Below are 15,269 nucleotides of genomic sequence, written 5' to 3'. Positions count from 1 at the left end.
TGGGCAATGGAATAAACAGTGCAGGTAATTACTTCTATACGGTAAAGTGGTCCAATAGGTAGAATAGCAAAGAACATTGATCTCAACTGAAGGTACAATGAGTTTGATTGATACAGTGTAATGTGATTTAACCACTATCAAAAAGTAGTACCAACACACAGAGTACAAAACTAGTCCTTATATGCCCAGCTCCACTCAAGCTATATTATGCAAGAAAGTTTTACCATATCCCCAGCCCCTCCCATTTCTGTCCCCAACTCCAGCCCACAACATCCACAGCCTGGAACTGCATTTCCCATGGTCCTGCGAGGGTGTGTGTTTTCCTGTAATCCAATCAGGAAATCCGTTGGAAATTGCTCCAATGCAAGGGAGAGGGTGAAAATTATTCTTAATAATGACATAATCAGCAGAGCAGCCATCAAGCAGATAAATTGTCATGCGCATCGTGCTAAAATATCCAATTATCCTTTGTCCCCCAGCTCTCTGTGTTGAAGTTGGAACTGCCAGAAAGCCAGTAGGTGGATCCCCGATTCCCCCTGGCAGGTTTGCAGTATAGATGCCACCCCCCCCACCCCCCCAACAGAAGAGGGCTGAAACAGCCTGGTGCTTAGTGTACAGATCTAGATATGTAAATAGGTTCTATACAATAAAATTGTTCCCGATCCTCAAAAATAAATGAATGAAAAGTATCTGTGACATTTTTTTTCCGCAAAATGGTTCCATTGTGCATCTTTTTTTCCTTGGAGTTTCCAGTCCTTCCTTTGTTCTATTCAACAATTGTTTTTGCTTTATCTTACATAGCCTCCATTTATGAAGTTAACACATGCCTAAATTGGTTTGCGCCGCATCTACTCTGTGCCCCACAAACAGAGTAATCTGCAGTGTGATGCCAAAGGAAAACAATATGTTTTCTTTCTTTTACAAAGTGCTCCCCTCTTCTTACCTCCGAGGCGTGTCTGATGCTCTGTTCTGCTTCCAGATAATACTGTCAAGCAGTCATTTGTCAAAAGATCCCGAAGGCCATATCTGTCGCTAAAAAGAAAAAGTAGTTTACTGTACCTTGTTTTGCTGCAATATCAGAACAAAAATAATAATAAAAAACATCATCCTCTTTGTTTTAGCTTGTGAGGTTGTTTTTTTTCAACTCCTTATTTGTACTTTTTTCTGCTTGTCTTTTATTTTTCTACAAAAACATAATTATTCTTTTTTTTTCCTCTGGTCCAAACCCCCAGAAATCCCTTGACTATATTCCCTCAGGTATTAACAGGGTGTTGTACAATCCCAGTGTAATTCCATGGGTGTCTGACAACTCCAGGCTGGCGTTACAGCTCCTGACATATCTGTGTTTGTCAGCATGTCGGCCTTAAGTCTCTGCTGCAGCAGTGGTGCTAGCTTTTGCCTCAGCCATCAGAGTCCTGCCTGCGTGGGTGCATCCACATGGCTATACCCGGGTGGTGGAGTGTGAGTGTGGGTGTGGGTGGGGCAGGGTGTTATTCTGCCCACTGCTGGGGAAGGTGTTGAAAGAGTGGAGCGAGGTGAGCCCCCCCATGGTGCTGGGGATCATGGTTATGGTGTTTGGCGTCATGAGTGGGATGTCGTCCGGTGAGCGCCTCATGGCCAGAGTGTAGTCCGGCGGGCAGGCAGTCCTCAGCACTACGTCGTGCGGGTGCAGGGAGTCGCTCACCCCCCTGCAGTCCAGGTCTGAGTGCTGCTTCATCTGCAGGGACATGATCTCCTCCTCTTGAGTGTGAGCGAGATCATTGGTAGCGCTCCGCTGAGGGCTGCAGCGCCTGTGGACATCATGCCGGCGCTTATCCTTCTTGTAGTAAAGGGCGGCAAAGGCCAGAATATTGAGGAAAAGCAGGGAAGCTCCTACAGCAATGGTCACCGACAGCTCAGTGGAGTAGTCACGCTGGTCCACCAGATGTGGCTGGTTGTGGCTGTCCTGGGTCTCAGTGGGGAATGGAGTCGGATTTGGGCGCTTGGTCACCAGAACCTTGGTTTTTGGAGTGCGGTTGGTAGCCTCTGGTGGAGGGATCTAAAGACAGAAAGAACAATGGTCAGTATGTAATTAATTTGAAGACTTTATCTGAGAGGTTTGTTTTTTTTTAGAGTTTATGTTGTTGGTCATATTGCACCTTAGGATTTTGTCCTTTATGTGTGTGCATTAAGTACGGAGCTGTAGCCAGAAGGTGGCTATCTTAGCTTAGCTTTAACATTACAGCAAGAGGAGGCACCTAGCCTGGCCATTTCCACACTTAGAAGTAGCTTCCTGGGCAGGAGGTGTGGTACATCCTTGACAGGTTGCACCCCACACAGGCTTGGAGAGAACATGCAAAAACCTCACACAGCTGGCTGGCAGGTTTGCACCACAATGTACCCCCAAATTTCAAAGGATGATCCTAACAAATCTCTGGTTCTCTTTCTAGTTCAGAGTCAAATTCAATACCAGCAGTACAAATATCTACTCATATACTCACAGTGTCTAAAACTGAACTAATGTGAATCTGGGTGCTGGTGGAAAAAATATTAATGCTGATTCTTTGTATTAGTAAGTCACTGTAGTATCTTTTTAAATTACTCTTTACTAGTTCTAAAATCCTGGTTATAATTTAATTACTTGCCAATATAGAGACGCTCATGAAAGTGGTTTAAAAGTAATACTGTCGAGCCTGCTGTCTATTGTCTCACACAGTTTTATATTGCGAATAGGAAATGTTCATTTATTCTGTTTTCACTTAGGAGAAATAATTCTATGGTCCAGACATAGAAGGCCAAGATATGGGTTGAGACTTTTTCTCTTGGAATGCATCTGTTCTTATAGCACTTAATATATGTACCATGTCTATCATATCATGTCTAACCACAGAAGCAGGAGCTCACAAGGGGCACTTGAGGGCAGGATTGGACAAGAGTTGGGTCAACAAACAATCCGAATATTGCATTCTAAAATTCCTCTCTTAAGTTGCTTGGGTCTACTCCAAAACCTTTGCTGTAAAGGGAACGACTCAGGTAGTTAATTTTTAGAAGCAGGGTGAGATATAGACAATTTAGTGCCAACCTTGGTGGTGGTGGGGATGAGCTGGGTGACCTCGTTGAGGCTGTGCAGATGGGGAACCAGCTCCAACCACAAGTTGACCTGAGAAGAAGACAGAAAATATGACGTGGGAGAGAAAATGAGGAGAAACCATAAATGACAAGTGTCTTTAGAAGAGCATACCAATGTCAGTGACATTGTATTATAATGAGAATGTACAGTAGTCACACTGACAAGCTGGATACTAATATCTCAGATGAATTTTTATGATTCAGAAGCTTTGCTTTGCATAGAGTAAAATAAGGCAACAAAAAATCAGTATGGAGAGTGCAGATGGAAGGCTTTAAAAAAAAAGACAATTACCATAGTTTAAGTCTAAAAGACCCTCACAAAGTATCATCAGTGGCATCAAATATCATAATTTTATTGTGAGCTGCATGGATATGATTTGGAATGTAGGTGCTACACTGCTACTTTTGGAAATAAAATAATCTGAGCACAATTAATCTGCAGATATAAGTATTGCTTATTAATCTGGTTACATAATTATAATGGAAAGCAAAGTGATTTCTGATCTATAGTAGCAAAACCCCAACTTGTCAAACACTGACAGTGGCCCTTGGCATCTGATATCAATGCACCCTTAGCAACTGACATAGTGTATAAAGCAAGAAAGTCAGCGTAGTGTGGAGGCTGGGGTGGTCAAACAAGCACATAAATTTTACCCAGGAGACCACTGTTTGTGTCATGTGTGAAACCAAAAGTCAATATAGATTAATTTTAACTATGCAAGGTAGTATATTACGTGACTTATGTGACGTTACGTTAGTAATAAATGTACTTAGTTTGAACTCAAACCTTGATCAAACCTTAACCAAGTTAAGTTGTTGGAACCTAATGAAGTAGATCTAAAAACTATGTAGGCTATACATTGAAATTTTATTTTTGAAGACACTATGCATGTAGCAGGTGGAAATTAATGCACCGTCCTTGAACATCCAAAACTGACACTAGAGGTAGTGATGGGCAGGCCAATTCTTTTCACAGTAATGGTTCCTCCAAGTTGATACATGTAAATATATCGAACCTTTCCAACTTTTTGTTTTGATACTTCATGATCTAGTTCTAGTTCAGCTAGTGCTGCCTGCCCCACAAAACTCTTTAATGCATTACCAGCTGTCATTTATTTGTTCATGTTAATAAAGATAAGATATTCATTTTAATGCATTGATTCAGCATCCTATAGGCTATATAAGCTCAATACAATGTTACAGAAATGTCACTGACCAACAATTTGATTGTCTCTGAGGGGCAAGTAACAGATGCCCGGGTTACCTCTGAGCCTTGACTGCATTCATGTGGTAATCTGAAAAACGAGTTTCTGATCATACTGCATGGGTCACCTGATCTGTTTCCTTGGCTACTTGTCATAGAACACTCTGAGTGATAAAATACAACATAACTTCTGTGTAGCCTCTGCGTTGTTTCCAACTTACAACAACAGCTAATGAACACCTAAGAACAACCATCCGAAGAGCACATGAATGCACCATTGTCTTTAAAGCCCTCTAAGGCTGATTGTTATTTGTAATACTGGACTTTATAGAACAAATTGGAACTGAAATTGAATTGAAAGTATTATTTGTACAGCCCTTTTAGGCATGCTTTGTTATTGGGCAGTAACATTGACTTGACTTATCCGTAAAGCACTTTCGGTTGCCTTTGGGTATGAATTGCGCTTTATAAATAAATTTGCCTTGCCGTTGGCTCTGACTGGGGAAGGTCTCAGCAGTAAGTACAGTAGTACAATAACAGCAAGTCTGTGAATGGGAAAAGGATTGATGAGTACTCAGGCATTCGATGTGCTGGTTTGACCCGATACAAACTGGACATACAGTCATTCAAAAAAAATTTGTTTGCTCGTTTTCACCCACCTCTAGCAACAGGGGTACAGAGAGCATCATAGTTTGACATGTAGAGCCACTGACCAAGCATTGGTATTTGATGAGTTGGGAGCGAGAATGTGTTGACAGGAGACACTGAGACAGGGGCAAACGTGATCTGATTGGTCAGTAACTGGGCTGTTGATACGTTTTATCTGATCCTCTGAATTTGTCCTGTTCCAGAGCTGGTTAGCTGTGTATCATAGGTTACCGTTGTAATCTATCGTAATTTTAAGTGACCCAGTGCCATAAAACTTATTAAAACCCAGATAGCTGGCTTTGCCAAATTTCCTCTCCAAAATCTGTGTATTCCATTCCAGGATGGCTATCGTCAGTATTCAGCACTCACAGTCTTGAATAGAAAGATCAAAATCACAACAGAAAGTACATTATAGCAATTTCTAACTCTACCTTGTTGGCCCGGTAGTGCTCTTTGACCCGGGGTTTCAGGCCAATGTGCAGGTAAAGCTGGTCTTTCTGATTGTAGCGTGTCCATGCCACTTCTTCAAAGCGATTGGGCTTGGTGTGGATGAACTTGGTGTCCTGGGGGACAGGCTGGTTTGGATCCCTGAGAGAAAAAGTAAAGGAGGAAAGAGTTTCTAAGGAAGGAATCCACAGAGAGGTGAGATCTGCCGATGGGTTTATAGCAGAGCACTACGCAAGTGCATTTTAAACAATGCAGCAGTAGATATGTTGTCCCCCATGAAAGATGCAGTCCTCTCTTCGCCAATCAGTAGTGGTTATGTTACCCTGTAGTTGTTTACTTTAGGGGACAGAAAGAACTAAAGTTAAACTAAAGGTGGAGTGGACCTTTTGGGACTGTCTGTTTATTAAAATTTTAATTTTGACCTACGTGTAGCATCTCCCTCAGGCTAATCAGTGTAATTATGAAAATACTGGAATGCAGTGCTGAGATGCAGCCCCCAGGTTTCATCAAATATTAATCAACAGTTTCTGAGATATCACACCTGATAAAATCAAAAAAAAGGTCAAAAGGGGTATTACTGCTCACAGATGATTGGTTTTCTAAAGATTCTGATTGAATGCAAAGGTCTTAAGATAGCTAATAACATCAAAAGTTTCTCTAATTTGAAGTTTTATTCAAAGGCTAAGAAAAATTAGCATGTCAGTTTTTAAATTATGGATGTCTTGTTAAGAGTGAACCCATTTATATATAATTTATACATAAAAAGAAGCTTCCAGCCAAAGGAATATGTTTGGGTAAAGATGCAGTTCAACCATACTGATAACTTCCATTAATGCTGTAGCAGCTGCTATAAAGCAAACTAAGAAATAACTATTTAATCTTATGTGCCATCTGCTTTTGGTAAACATAAGAATAAAGCCATAATAACACAACAATGTAAATGCAGGTCTGCAACCACATACGAACTCCCCCCTTATATTCCGTTTATACTGAGCAGCTTACGGAGCACATTCTGCATGGGATCCTGTGCTAAGTAGACCCCCTTACACTTAATCTGAGCAGAATAGAGCCAGCCATGTGAGCTATGGAGGCCCATTCAGACCCACTGAGAGCCCCATTGTCTGAGAGCGGCATATGGAACCAGCCAGACCTCATCAGGAACACGCTTAACCATTCAAATTGGCAGCATAAATCTCCCAGGTACCCGGCATTCCACGTCAATTTGGGGTTATATATGTAGATCATTAGTGCCTTTCTCTCCCCCTCAGGGCTACTGGGCAGTGCACAGAAAAAGCCAATGTCCCCCCATTACGCTGTTGAAAAACAATTACCGCCATGACTATATGCTCTAAGGCAGCATGAGACAGAAGGGTGGGGGGGATTTTAATTTTGTCCCACCGAGAATGTCACTCTTCAGGCTACGACCATTAATTAAGAATGTATTTGAAGATATGTAGAGGGTATCTGTATAGAATACCAATTAAACTGTACAGTTCATAAAACACGATAGCATAATTCACCACTCCTGCTCATCAAATATAGGTTATTATTGAGGAAACACAATTACAATGAAATTATCAATTAGTTCATGGTGTTGTAATTGCATGTGCTGTAAGAGCAATTACAGAACAAATGGCAAAAAGTATTTAAATAACCCTGTGGCTAACCTTTATGTAACTATGTTATTTATGGACATGCTTATAAATCAGCATGCTCCATGCACAATGACTGGACAGATCATTTGGAGAATAACATATTTCAGTCAAAAGACATTCTCTGTGCATGACAGCCTGTTAGTGCTCATGCAGGAGACCAGTAATCAGACTTCTTCTCTACCTCTGACCTTATTTTGGAGCAATGGCTTCCTTTTTTTAATTGTAGTAGTGAGAGCAGACGCTGTGTCAGTTCAGATTTTTGATTTATTTACACACACACACACACACACACCACACACACACACACACATATATGTGTATATCTTTCTCTTACAGCATGAAGACGAATATAATAAGTTAAACATTCGGCAGTGGTAACAACTAGTTGAGACTGGTATTCTTTGTGTTAGTCCAGTTCCAGTCAGACTCAGACTGGAATCATTTTAAATGCAAGGATACATTGCTCTGTGTAATGATCTCTCCTTTCATCCACCCACTCTGCTGCTACTGTTCCACTGACTGAAGTCTTTGTTATGCACATACATACTTGTAAAAGCTGATTAGAAACCCAGTTTCCCCTATGCATAGCCAAGACGTTGCTATTCCCCAGGAGAAATCGACCAGGGTAAACCGGGTTTCTAGGTTTCTCTAATCCCCCTACCCCCATTACAGAAACCAAGTTTCTAGTTTACATGACATTTAAGAAATCAGCTTACTGGAGAAAGCTAAAGATAACCCAGTTACATAAGTGCATGTAAGTGTATTAACTGATTGACGTTGGCTATCTGATGATTGCATGAGAAAAAAAAAAGTAAAGGTAGCAATAGGGTAAGGGTACAGTGTTATCAAACTTGAACAAGTGCAGTAGTTTTGGACTTAGGCCCTGATCAGACAGAGCAGGTTTTGTGGCTTGTTGCATTTTTTTTTTTTTTTATTGGCTAGGCAGCCACCCTTATCTTAAACGCTATTTTGTTGTAAAATAAACTCACAAATTTGTACCTTAAAGGTCCCATATTATGCACATTTTCAGGTTCATACTTTTATTTGGGGTTTCAAGCTTTAATGTTCAAAAAACACATTATTTTTCTAATACTGTCTGCCTGAATGTAACTGTGATCACCCTCTGTCTGAAATGCTCTGTTTTAGTGCCTGTCTCTTTAAGACCCCCTCTCAAAAATCCCAGTCTGCTCTGATTGGTAAGTGTTTCCAGGTCTTCCACATCTGTGCTCCTGGCGTCTCTGCACTGTCTTTGCAACCAGGGAATGACTTCAACAGAACTCTAGTGGCAGTTTCCACCTTTGTACAGTATAATTGTGACATCACAACTTCTCAGAAGCCTTGACGGCTTATTTAAAGGCAGGGATACTGAAAAAAGACTATGTGCATTTCTCTGTGGATTGAGCGTTTTGTTACTTTTATAGTATGTATATAACACTTATACCTACTTAATAAGAAAAAAAAAGAAAGAAATCTGACTTAATTCAATATTGGAACTTTAGCGGGGAAATGGCAATCTGTGCGGGAGCTTTCGCCTGGATGATGGTCAGTTCAAGGCTTACTTTAGGATGAGTCAGTCAGATGAGACAATCTGCTATCAAGTGTCTGGCCTAATTACAGTTCATAAAAAGTTAGAAAGTACTTGAGGCTATAGTTTGTTAAGATATGTCTAGCGGCTTTCCCAGGGCAATGATTAAAGTGAGCTCATGTTACGTAAACCCAAACCATGTACCCTATCACTTGCTGTCATCAACACCACAAAGGCTCCCGCCTCTTAATTAATCTAATTAAACAAAGGGAAAAAACACCAATGATGATGGGTACTTTCCGGCTCTGAGTTGAAGTTTTTTCAGCTTGAGGCGTTCAGGGCCCTCAAGCAAAAAAGTGCCAAGAAGGGAAAAATGGGAGGTTCTCAGTGACACAAAAGCAGTGAGCAAAATGCTTAACTCTCATTGGAAACAATTACAAGAAGCCACTCCAGGCTGCAAAAATGCACTCTTGCTGATTGGAGCTTTGTTTATCCTCTTTCCTTAAACCACTGACAAAACTTGGATGTAACTATTACAAACTACTTCAGTCAGCGTTCTTAATGCGTAAACCTGGACTTTCAAACTAGCTTATTTGAACACAGGTTTTTGTCAGTCACAATGGCACTGCCCCAGTCATGGGGGATAACACAGACAGTGAGTAATATTAGCCCCTAGTGGCCACTTTTGTCGTGGCATCATACCCTGTCTTGGCGAAGTTTGTCCAGTAGGTCATGACCACGGCACTGAGCATCACGTCATTCTTGGAGAAGTTGCAGGGAAACAGCTCTGTTGGTCCAATCATCGGTAGGCCAAACACATACGGGATTTCATCTCCATGTGCTGCGTCTGCCCACGGTGGTACCTAATGAGCAGCAGATGATTCAAATCAGATCAGTATTATTACATTTATGTGACAGATGCAGGACAATGAAAGGCATTATTTTTGCTGCTGACACACAGTGGATGTTTTGACCATACACAGACACAGGCTGATCAAAGAAGCTGGGAAGATACAATACTTTTGAGAAAGAAAAAAGGAAATGATATAAGTTTTTAATATTATTTTGCCTGCCATATCTGGCCCATTATTCTTTGTATTACAGAGAGAGACAAGATGGGGAATAAAGGAATGGCACAGACAGAAGAGGATGGCTTTGGGCTGAATTTTAAACTAAAATGTTGAAATACACGTTATGCGCTGTAGCCTGTTGAACGAAAAATATGCTAAAAGAAAATGTGGGGAATTAATCACCACTCCTCAGTTTTTTTCAGTACTGCATTAGGACTAAGAACTAGGACTAATTAGTCAGTGTAGCTGTGTATAAGCAAATAACAAAATATGCAGAAAGTAGTTATACAAGTCAAACCAGGAGAAAGGAGTTAAGAAGCCAAAACTCAAAAAAGTGTCTCTTCTTTGGCTGTAGTCACTAACAATAATGCAATGGGAATAAAATTAGACCTTGTTTTGTGCCATGAAGTGTTATCTTTGTACTGTAAGGCAATCTGCCTACATGTCACAAAGCAATTAAATTTCACAGAGATCTCTACCCAAATGTGACACAAAGAAATCCATTCTAAAACTTTGTGTGGAGGCGGCTACCGGCTGCCTGCTCTTCAGTGATGGTCTTTTTGGATTACAGTAATTATAGAAAATGAAATTGTGTACAATGATTCTTTTAGTACATTTAAAGCCTTAAGATGTGCTCAAGCCGAGGAAAATGCAAATTTCAGAGGTGGTGCAATTGCATACAAAGACAATAGGGAGCTGTGAATGGATGCAAAAACATGATAATTTGCTGCAGATGGTGCAAACTGAAGCAAAGACATGTCCGCATGAGCTGACAATATTTTAACTCCACACTCCTCTCCACCAGAATTTACAGAGTCAACCAGTGTGGAGAAAAACAAGATGAACAAGAGTTCGCAGATGTAAAACAAGTTCAAATTTGCGCAAATAAAGTGAGGGGAAAATTTCTTTTCATTCAGTTCAAATAAGGGATGCACAATATTGGATTTGTTTTGCCAATTATCGATATGCCGATATGTAACAACTTATTTGACTGATACACAATACCAATATCGATATATCAATTTTTCCCCAACCTAATTTTAGGGATCATCAAGTCCCTTCTGTAGTGGAATTAACATCATATTATGCATACATACTCTTATCGTGATGGCCCACCAGCAGATGGAGACATGAAATACAATACTTTTCAGTGTATGTGATATTCATTCAACATGCAAATTACAGGCAAGCGGCAGAACAGGGTGATAATCCCGCCATGATTAGGCAGTGTAAAAGGGGCTCCAGTAGCAGCTGTTAAGAGTAGTTACCTTAACAGTTTTTATGATGATCAAAGAATAAGACAATTTATGAGTAGTTAATTCTATGTACAGCTAAGACGATCTCATCCACATTTTTTGTGACTATTTGAATCCCCCAATCAGAGGTGTGGAGGATGATCCAGGACTCTGGAACCAGACTTCTTGAAAGCACCTTTAGAGCTTCAACTTAATGTAATCAAAATAAATAAATAATATACCATATGCACTTGCTGTAAATCCTACTCTGCTACTCCCTAAAAAAACCTAATATAATTGAGTAAACATTCTTCTGTTGCCCTAATACTCAATTCAGAGTACTGAATATAGAATTTACTTGCATTGTTGAGGATCCTTAATTTTTATTTGGAGCAACCCAGATTATTAAGGCATTAATTCAAATGTGACAGATTTGTCAGCTAAACATTCATTCTGTGAACTGTACTCTATCAAAGTGTAAAGATTAGTAATGCTGTTTACACCACATTCCTGTCATACCTAGATCTTACAACTTCAAAATAATACAAGCAGACAATTTTGCCTGTTTTTTGGTGGCAGGAGTCAAAATAAGTCATCCTCAGTCCCAGTTAACATTGGGTGAGAGGCAGGATACACCCTGGGCAATAGCTATTCAGGCACACATTCACAGCTACGGGCAACTTAAAGTCACCAGAACCTATCCGGATCCTCCACATCATAACTTGCATGTCTTTGGACTGTAGGTGGAGACGCACGCTGATACTGGGAGAACACATAAACTCTAAACAGAAGGGCCCAAGTCGGCTGGCGGGTACAGACGCGGAACCACTTTTGCAAAATGAGTCCAGGGGCCAGTTTCTAGGGAAGTGAGGAAGCTCAGGGCTTTGGGGGATCCTCCCCTGGCACTGATAAACAAGCTCTATTTAGATTTTTTTTACACACTACCACCTTGTTTACATTCAGGGTTTAAAAAAAATCCCCAGTGTGAATCACTATGTTTTTATTGTGAATTAGAAAATAGCTGGTGGGCCAGTGTGGCACCCTATCGTGGGCCAGATTTGGCCTGCGGGCCATAAGATGGATATCACTGCTCTAATGGATGAGTTTTTTCATGTTTTTCCCAAATGATGTAGAGATTTCTAAAAAAATCTATTATCTTAAATGGCTTGAAAAATAGAGCATGCAGCTGTAGCAAATGGGGAAAAAAAATCTCCCCAGGGGAGCACGTCCCCGGAGCACAGTAGGTTTTGGCTGAGCTCTGAAGTTTTACAACGTCTGGCTCCACCCCTGTTTAAGAGTTGATACAGTACAAGTAACTGATATAAAAATGCTAAAATTACCAGTAGCACTTTAAAACATAAAATGAATTCTTTATAATCTCGAGATATCTCAGATTGTGGCTTTGTGGTTTTGTCTCTGTGAGTAGCAACTGAAAGCTTTACCTGGCGAGACAAAGAACAAGCCAACAGAATTTTGTAACTTTCATCATTATTGACAATCCATAAAATACATTTGCCATTATTCAGACATCCAGAGACCCACCTGTTCTGTCTGACAGTGGTGGTAAAAGGCGTAGAAGTATGTCGGTGATCCAAAGCTGGAGTGCAAGTCAGCTGTTGCGACAGCTGGTGCTACCCACTGGTGATCGGTGAAAAGGGCCAAAAGTGTTTTCCGGCGGGTCTCTGGGTTGTGCCTGTCGGCCCAGTCTGTGTACATGAACTTGATGGTCTCTCGGAGGATGTCTTTGCCCTCTGGGTAGCCATAGAGGTCATCCACAAAGCTGGACACCGCATAGTCGAAGTCATTCGCTTGAACACCATTTTCGTTGTCCACAATGAGCTCCACGAACTTAAGGCCCTCGCCCTGGTTAACTCCCAGCATAATATCATAGTTGAGGAACTCACCTTGAAAGAGATGGTGCAGATAGTTATTAAATAGTAAAAATAAAGGGTAAAAACACTGTTGGAAATTGATGTGCCCGGTTGCATAAATTACCTGAAGTTTTAAGCCTAAGTCCGTCCCTTATGCAAAATATTCCCCCAAACTAAGAGGTTCATATAGGAGCATCACATAAAGCCTGATAGGTTGTCTCCTTGCCTAGGCGTTGAGACTTAGGCTTACAAGGTAGATACTGTGATAACATAGCACATGTAGACTTCAGTTACAATGGTTACACTTCACTCACATCATCATCCTTTAATGTTGCCTGACAGCAGTAATGTCAGTGTAAGCTAGCTTCTCTAAAATGGACAACAAAGAGAATACAAACAGAATAAGAAAGCCAAACTGGACAGAAGATGAGAATGTTCTCCTTGAAGAATAAGGAAAATGCAAGCACGTACTTCAAAGTCAATTTAACCCAAGCATAACAGAGCACAGGCACATGGCGTGAGCAATGTGAGCTGTAAATGCCGTGTTTGCAGTAGGAGGACCACCAGTGAAACAACAACAAGTAGGCCTAATGTGCAGGCTATATGTGTTGCCGAGCCCTGTTAACAGGTTGCTAAATTTAACGGAGCTGAGCTAGCTTCATGTGAACATCTACTCCATCTGAAAGATTATTTATGATTTCTCATGATTCATGAACAGACACTAGCTCAGTCAGCAAACATTTAAAGAGGAACTGTGCCCATTTTTGAATTCATACGTGCTATTACTATGATCTAAAACTGTCCAAAAATAGCTCCATAGATAATGACTTGAAAAGATGTTACACTGAGAGCAGCCAGCGAAATGTTCTGGGTGTATGGGCGCCATAAAATCAGCCTCCCATTCATTGTCTATGGAGCAGCTTCAGACTTTATATTCCTATGGCATCACAAGTTTGAGACTAACCTCTCTGGTTTCTGGCTTTGAGAGAGAGTAGCTCATGTTTCCAAATATTCATAGACTTTTTCTCGGCCATAGAAATAACATACTGGAACTCCTAATTTAGGTGTTAATTTCAGACTACATGTCACTATGAGTGAAACGAATAAACATGGTTACATGGACAAAAGTAACCTTTTAAAAAGGAACAATTTTTTTCCAAGATGGGAAAAGCCATACCTAAATCTTATTGAAAACTGACCTCTGCGAGTGAGAAATTTAAAGGATGAAGCTCTTAATAATGCACTTTACTTATTTTTATCACTGCAGATTTATGACACTGAAGTTCTACTGAGTGAAACATGATGCCAAATTCAGCAGAACAACTCAGTAATATAAGTAAATTAAAATAATAGTTTGGTGTTTGAGTTTTGGCAGAGATTTTGAAGATAGACTGATGGTGTCTGCTCTCACAAGTTATGCATCACTCATATTGTCCAGTGGGTTTTCCCCTTCCTAAAAAATGTGTCCTACCTCCTACTCCTCCTCAGTCACCACAAATGCAGCTATTGTCTCATATTCCACAGATAAACGAACTTTTAAGAGACTGGTATGGGTCTGATAAAATTTCTGAGGGCAACAATTACTAATGACCTTCTATCACTGCCAAATTCCAGTGGACAAGGACAAACACTGAGAGATCAAAGAACTTCCCCTGACAACATCCAAAGGAAATTTTATGCAACTCATTATTTTTTCTCAGGCTTTCTTAGGTGAAAATTTAAGGGCAATCTTAGCCATTGGCTCTTAAGCAAAATGAATTAATACCTTGCTCCATAAGTATCTGAGGGTCATCAGGTATAACATCTCCATCAATAACAGGTCCAAAGGCGATGTGGTAGCGGGCTGGCTGGATATCCTGATCCACCAGCTCCTTGTAATGTTTTCTCTGAAGGCACCCCACGAGCTCCACAGTGTCCTCCAAGTTACAGCCCACCTTACGGGCCAACATTCGGGCATACTTGGCTGGCTGGAAACTTACAGCCCAGCTGGACAGAGCTGTGCCACTCTGTGCAATGGCCCTCTGGAACAGCCCTGGGAAGACGAAACAGCAGAGGAGGAAACAAAGCAACAAATTATCATCCTGAAACTCTGGTTTGAGGACTAAAAACAACTTCCTCTGAAGGCAAAGACTACCAATCACACCTATCATCTGTTTCTAAAACGTTTTCTTGGAAAAAAGGCAAAGCAGGTTATACTGTAGATTCTATAAACTCATCAATGAATAGCATGTTCCTTTATTGCCATGCACACAGAGCCCCTGTGGTTCACCTTGAGTCAATCCCACATACACAACCTGCAAGGCAAAGGTCACGGGACAGATGCATTTTAAGCTTGTGCAGTTGTAGTGTAAGACGATGATCAGTGAAATGTATGTATGTGTATGTATGCATCAAATGTACACTCTTCTCTACAGAAAAGGTAAAGACCTAACAACCTCATCAACGTGCTTCATTTTGATATTTACTTTTGACAAAGCAGTACCTTATAGCTGAAGTTGAAATCTAT

The 15,269-nt window shown here is 40.7% G+C and overlaps 1 protein-coding gene across 2 annotated transcripts in view; it reads right to left on the bottom strand.

Annotated features, from left to right (window-relative positions):
- Positions 1-580: 580 nt before the first annotated feature.
- The window catches only part of nlgn1 (neuroligin 1), a 521,705-nt gene continuing 507,016 nt past the window's right edge, over positions 581-15,269 (bottom strand). For both annotated transcript variants that reach the window (XM_033620864.2, XM_033620865.2), the window contains 6 exons: positions 14,529-14,795; positions 12,435-12,796; positions 9,290-9,450; positions 5,392-5,548; positions 3,062-3,139; positions 581-2,038 (listed from right to left, as the gene is read on the bottom strand). In XM_033620864.2, coding sequence (XP_033476755.1) covers positions 1,442-2,038; positions 3,062-3,139; positions 5,392-5,548; positions 9,290-9,450; positions 12,435-12,796; positions 14,529-14,795 — 1,622 coding nt within the window. In that variant the 3' untranslated portion in view covers positions 581-1,441. The remainder of the gene's footprint in view (positions 2,039-3,061; positions 3,140-5,391; positions 5,549-9,289; positions 9,451-12,434; positions 12,797-14,528; positions 14,796-15,269) is intronic.

The sequence above is a fragment of the Epinephelus lanceolatus genome, chromosome 6 (genome assembly GCF_041903045.1).
Source record: "Epinephelus lanceolatus isolate andai-2023 chromosome 6, ASM4190304v1, whole genome shotgun sequence".
In the NCBI taxonomy this organism is placed as follows: Eukaryota; Metazoa; Chordata; class Actinopteri; order Perciformes; family Serranidae; genus Epinephelus; species Epinephelus lanceolatus.
The sequence above is the reverse complement of the archived record's forward strand: the minus strand, read 5'-3'. Positions and strand labels throughout refer to the sequence as shown.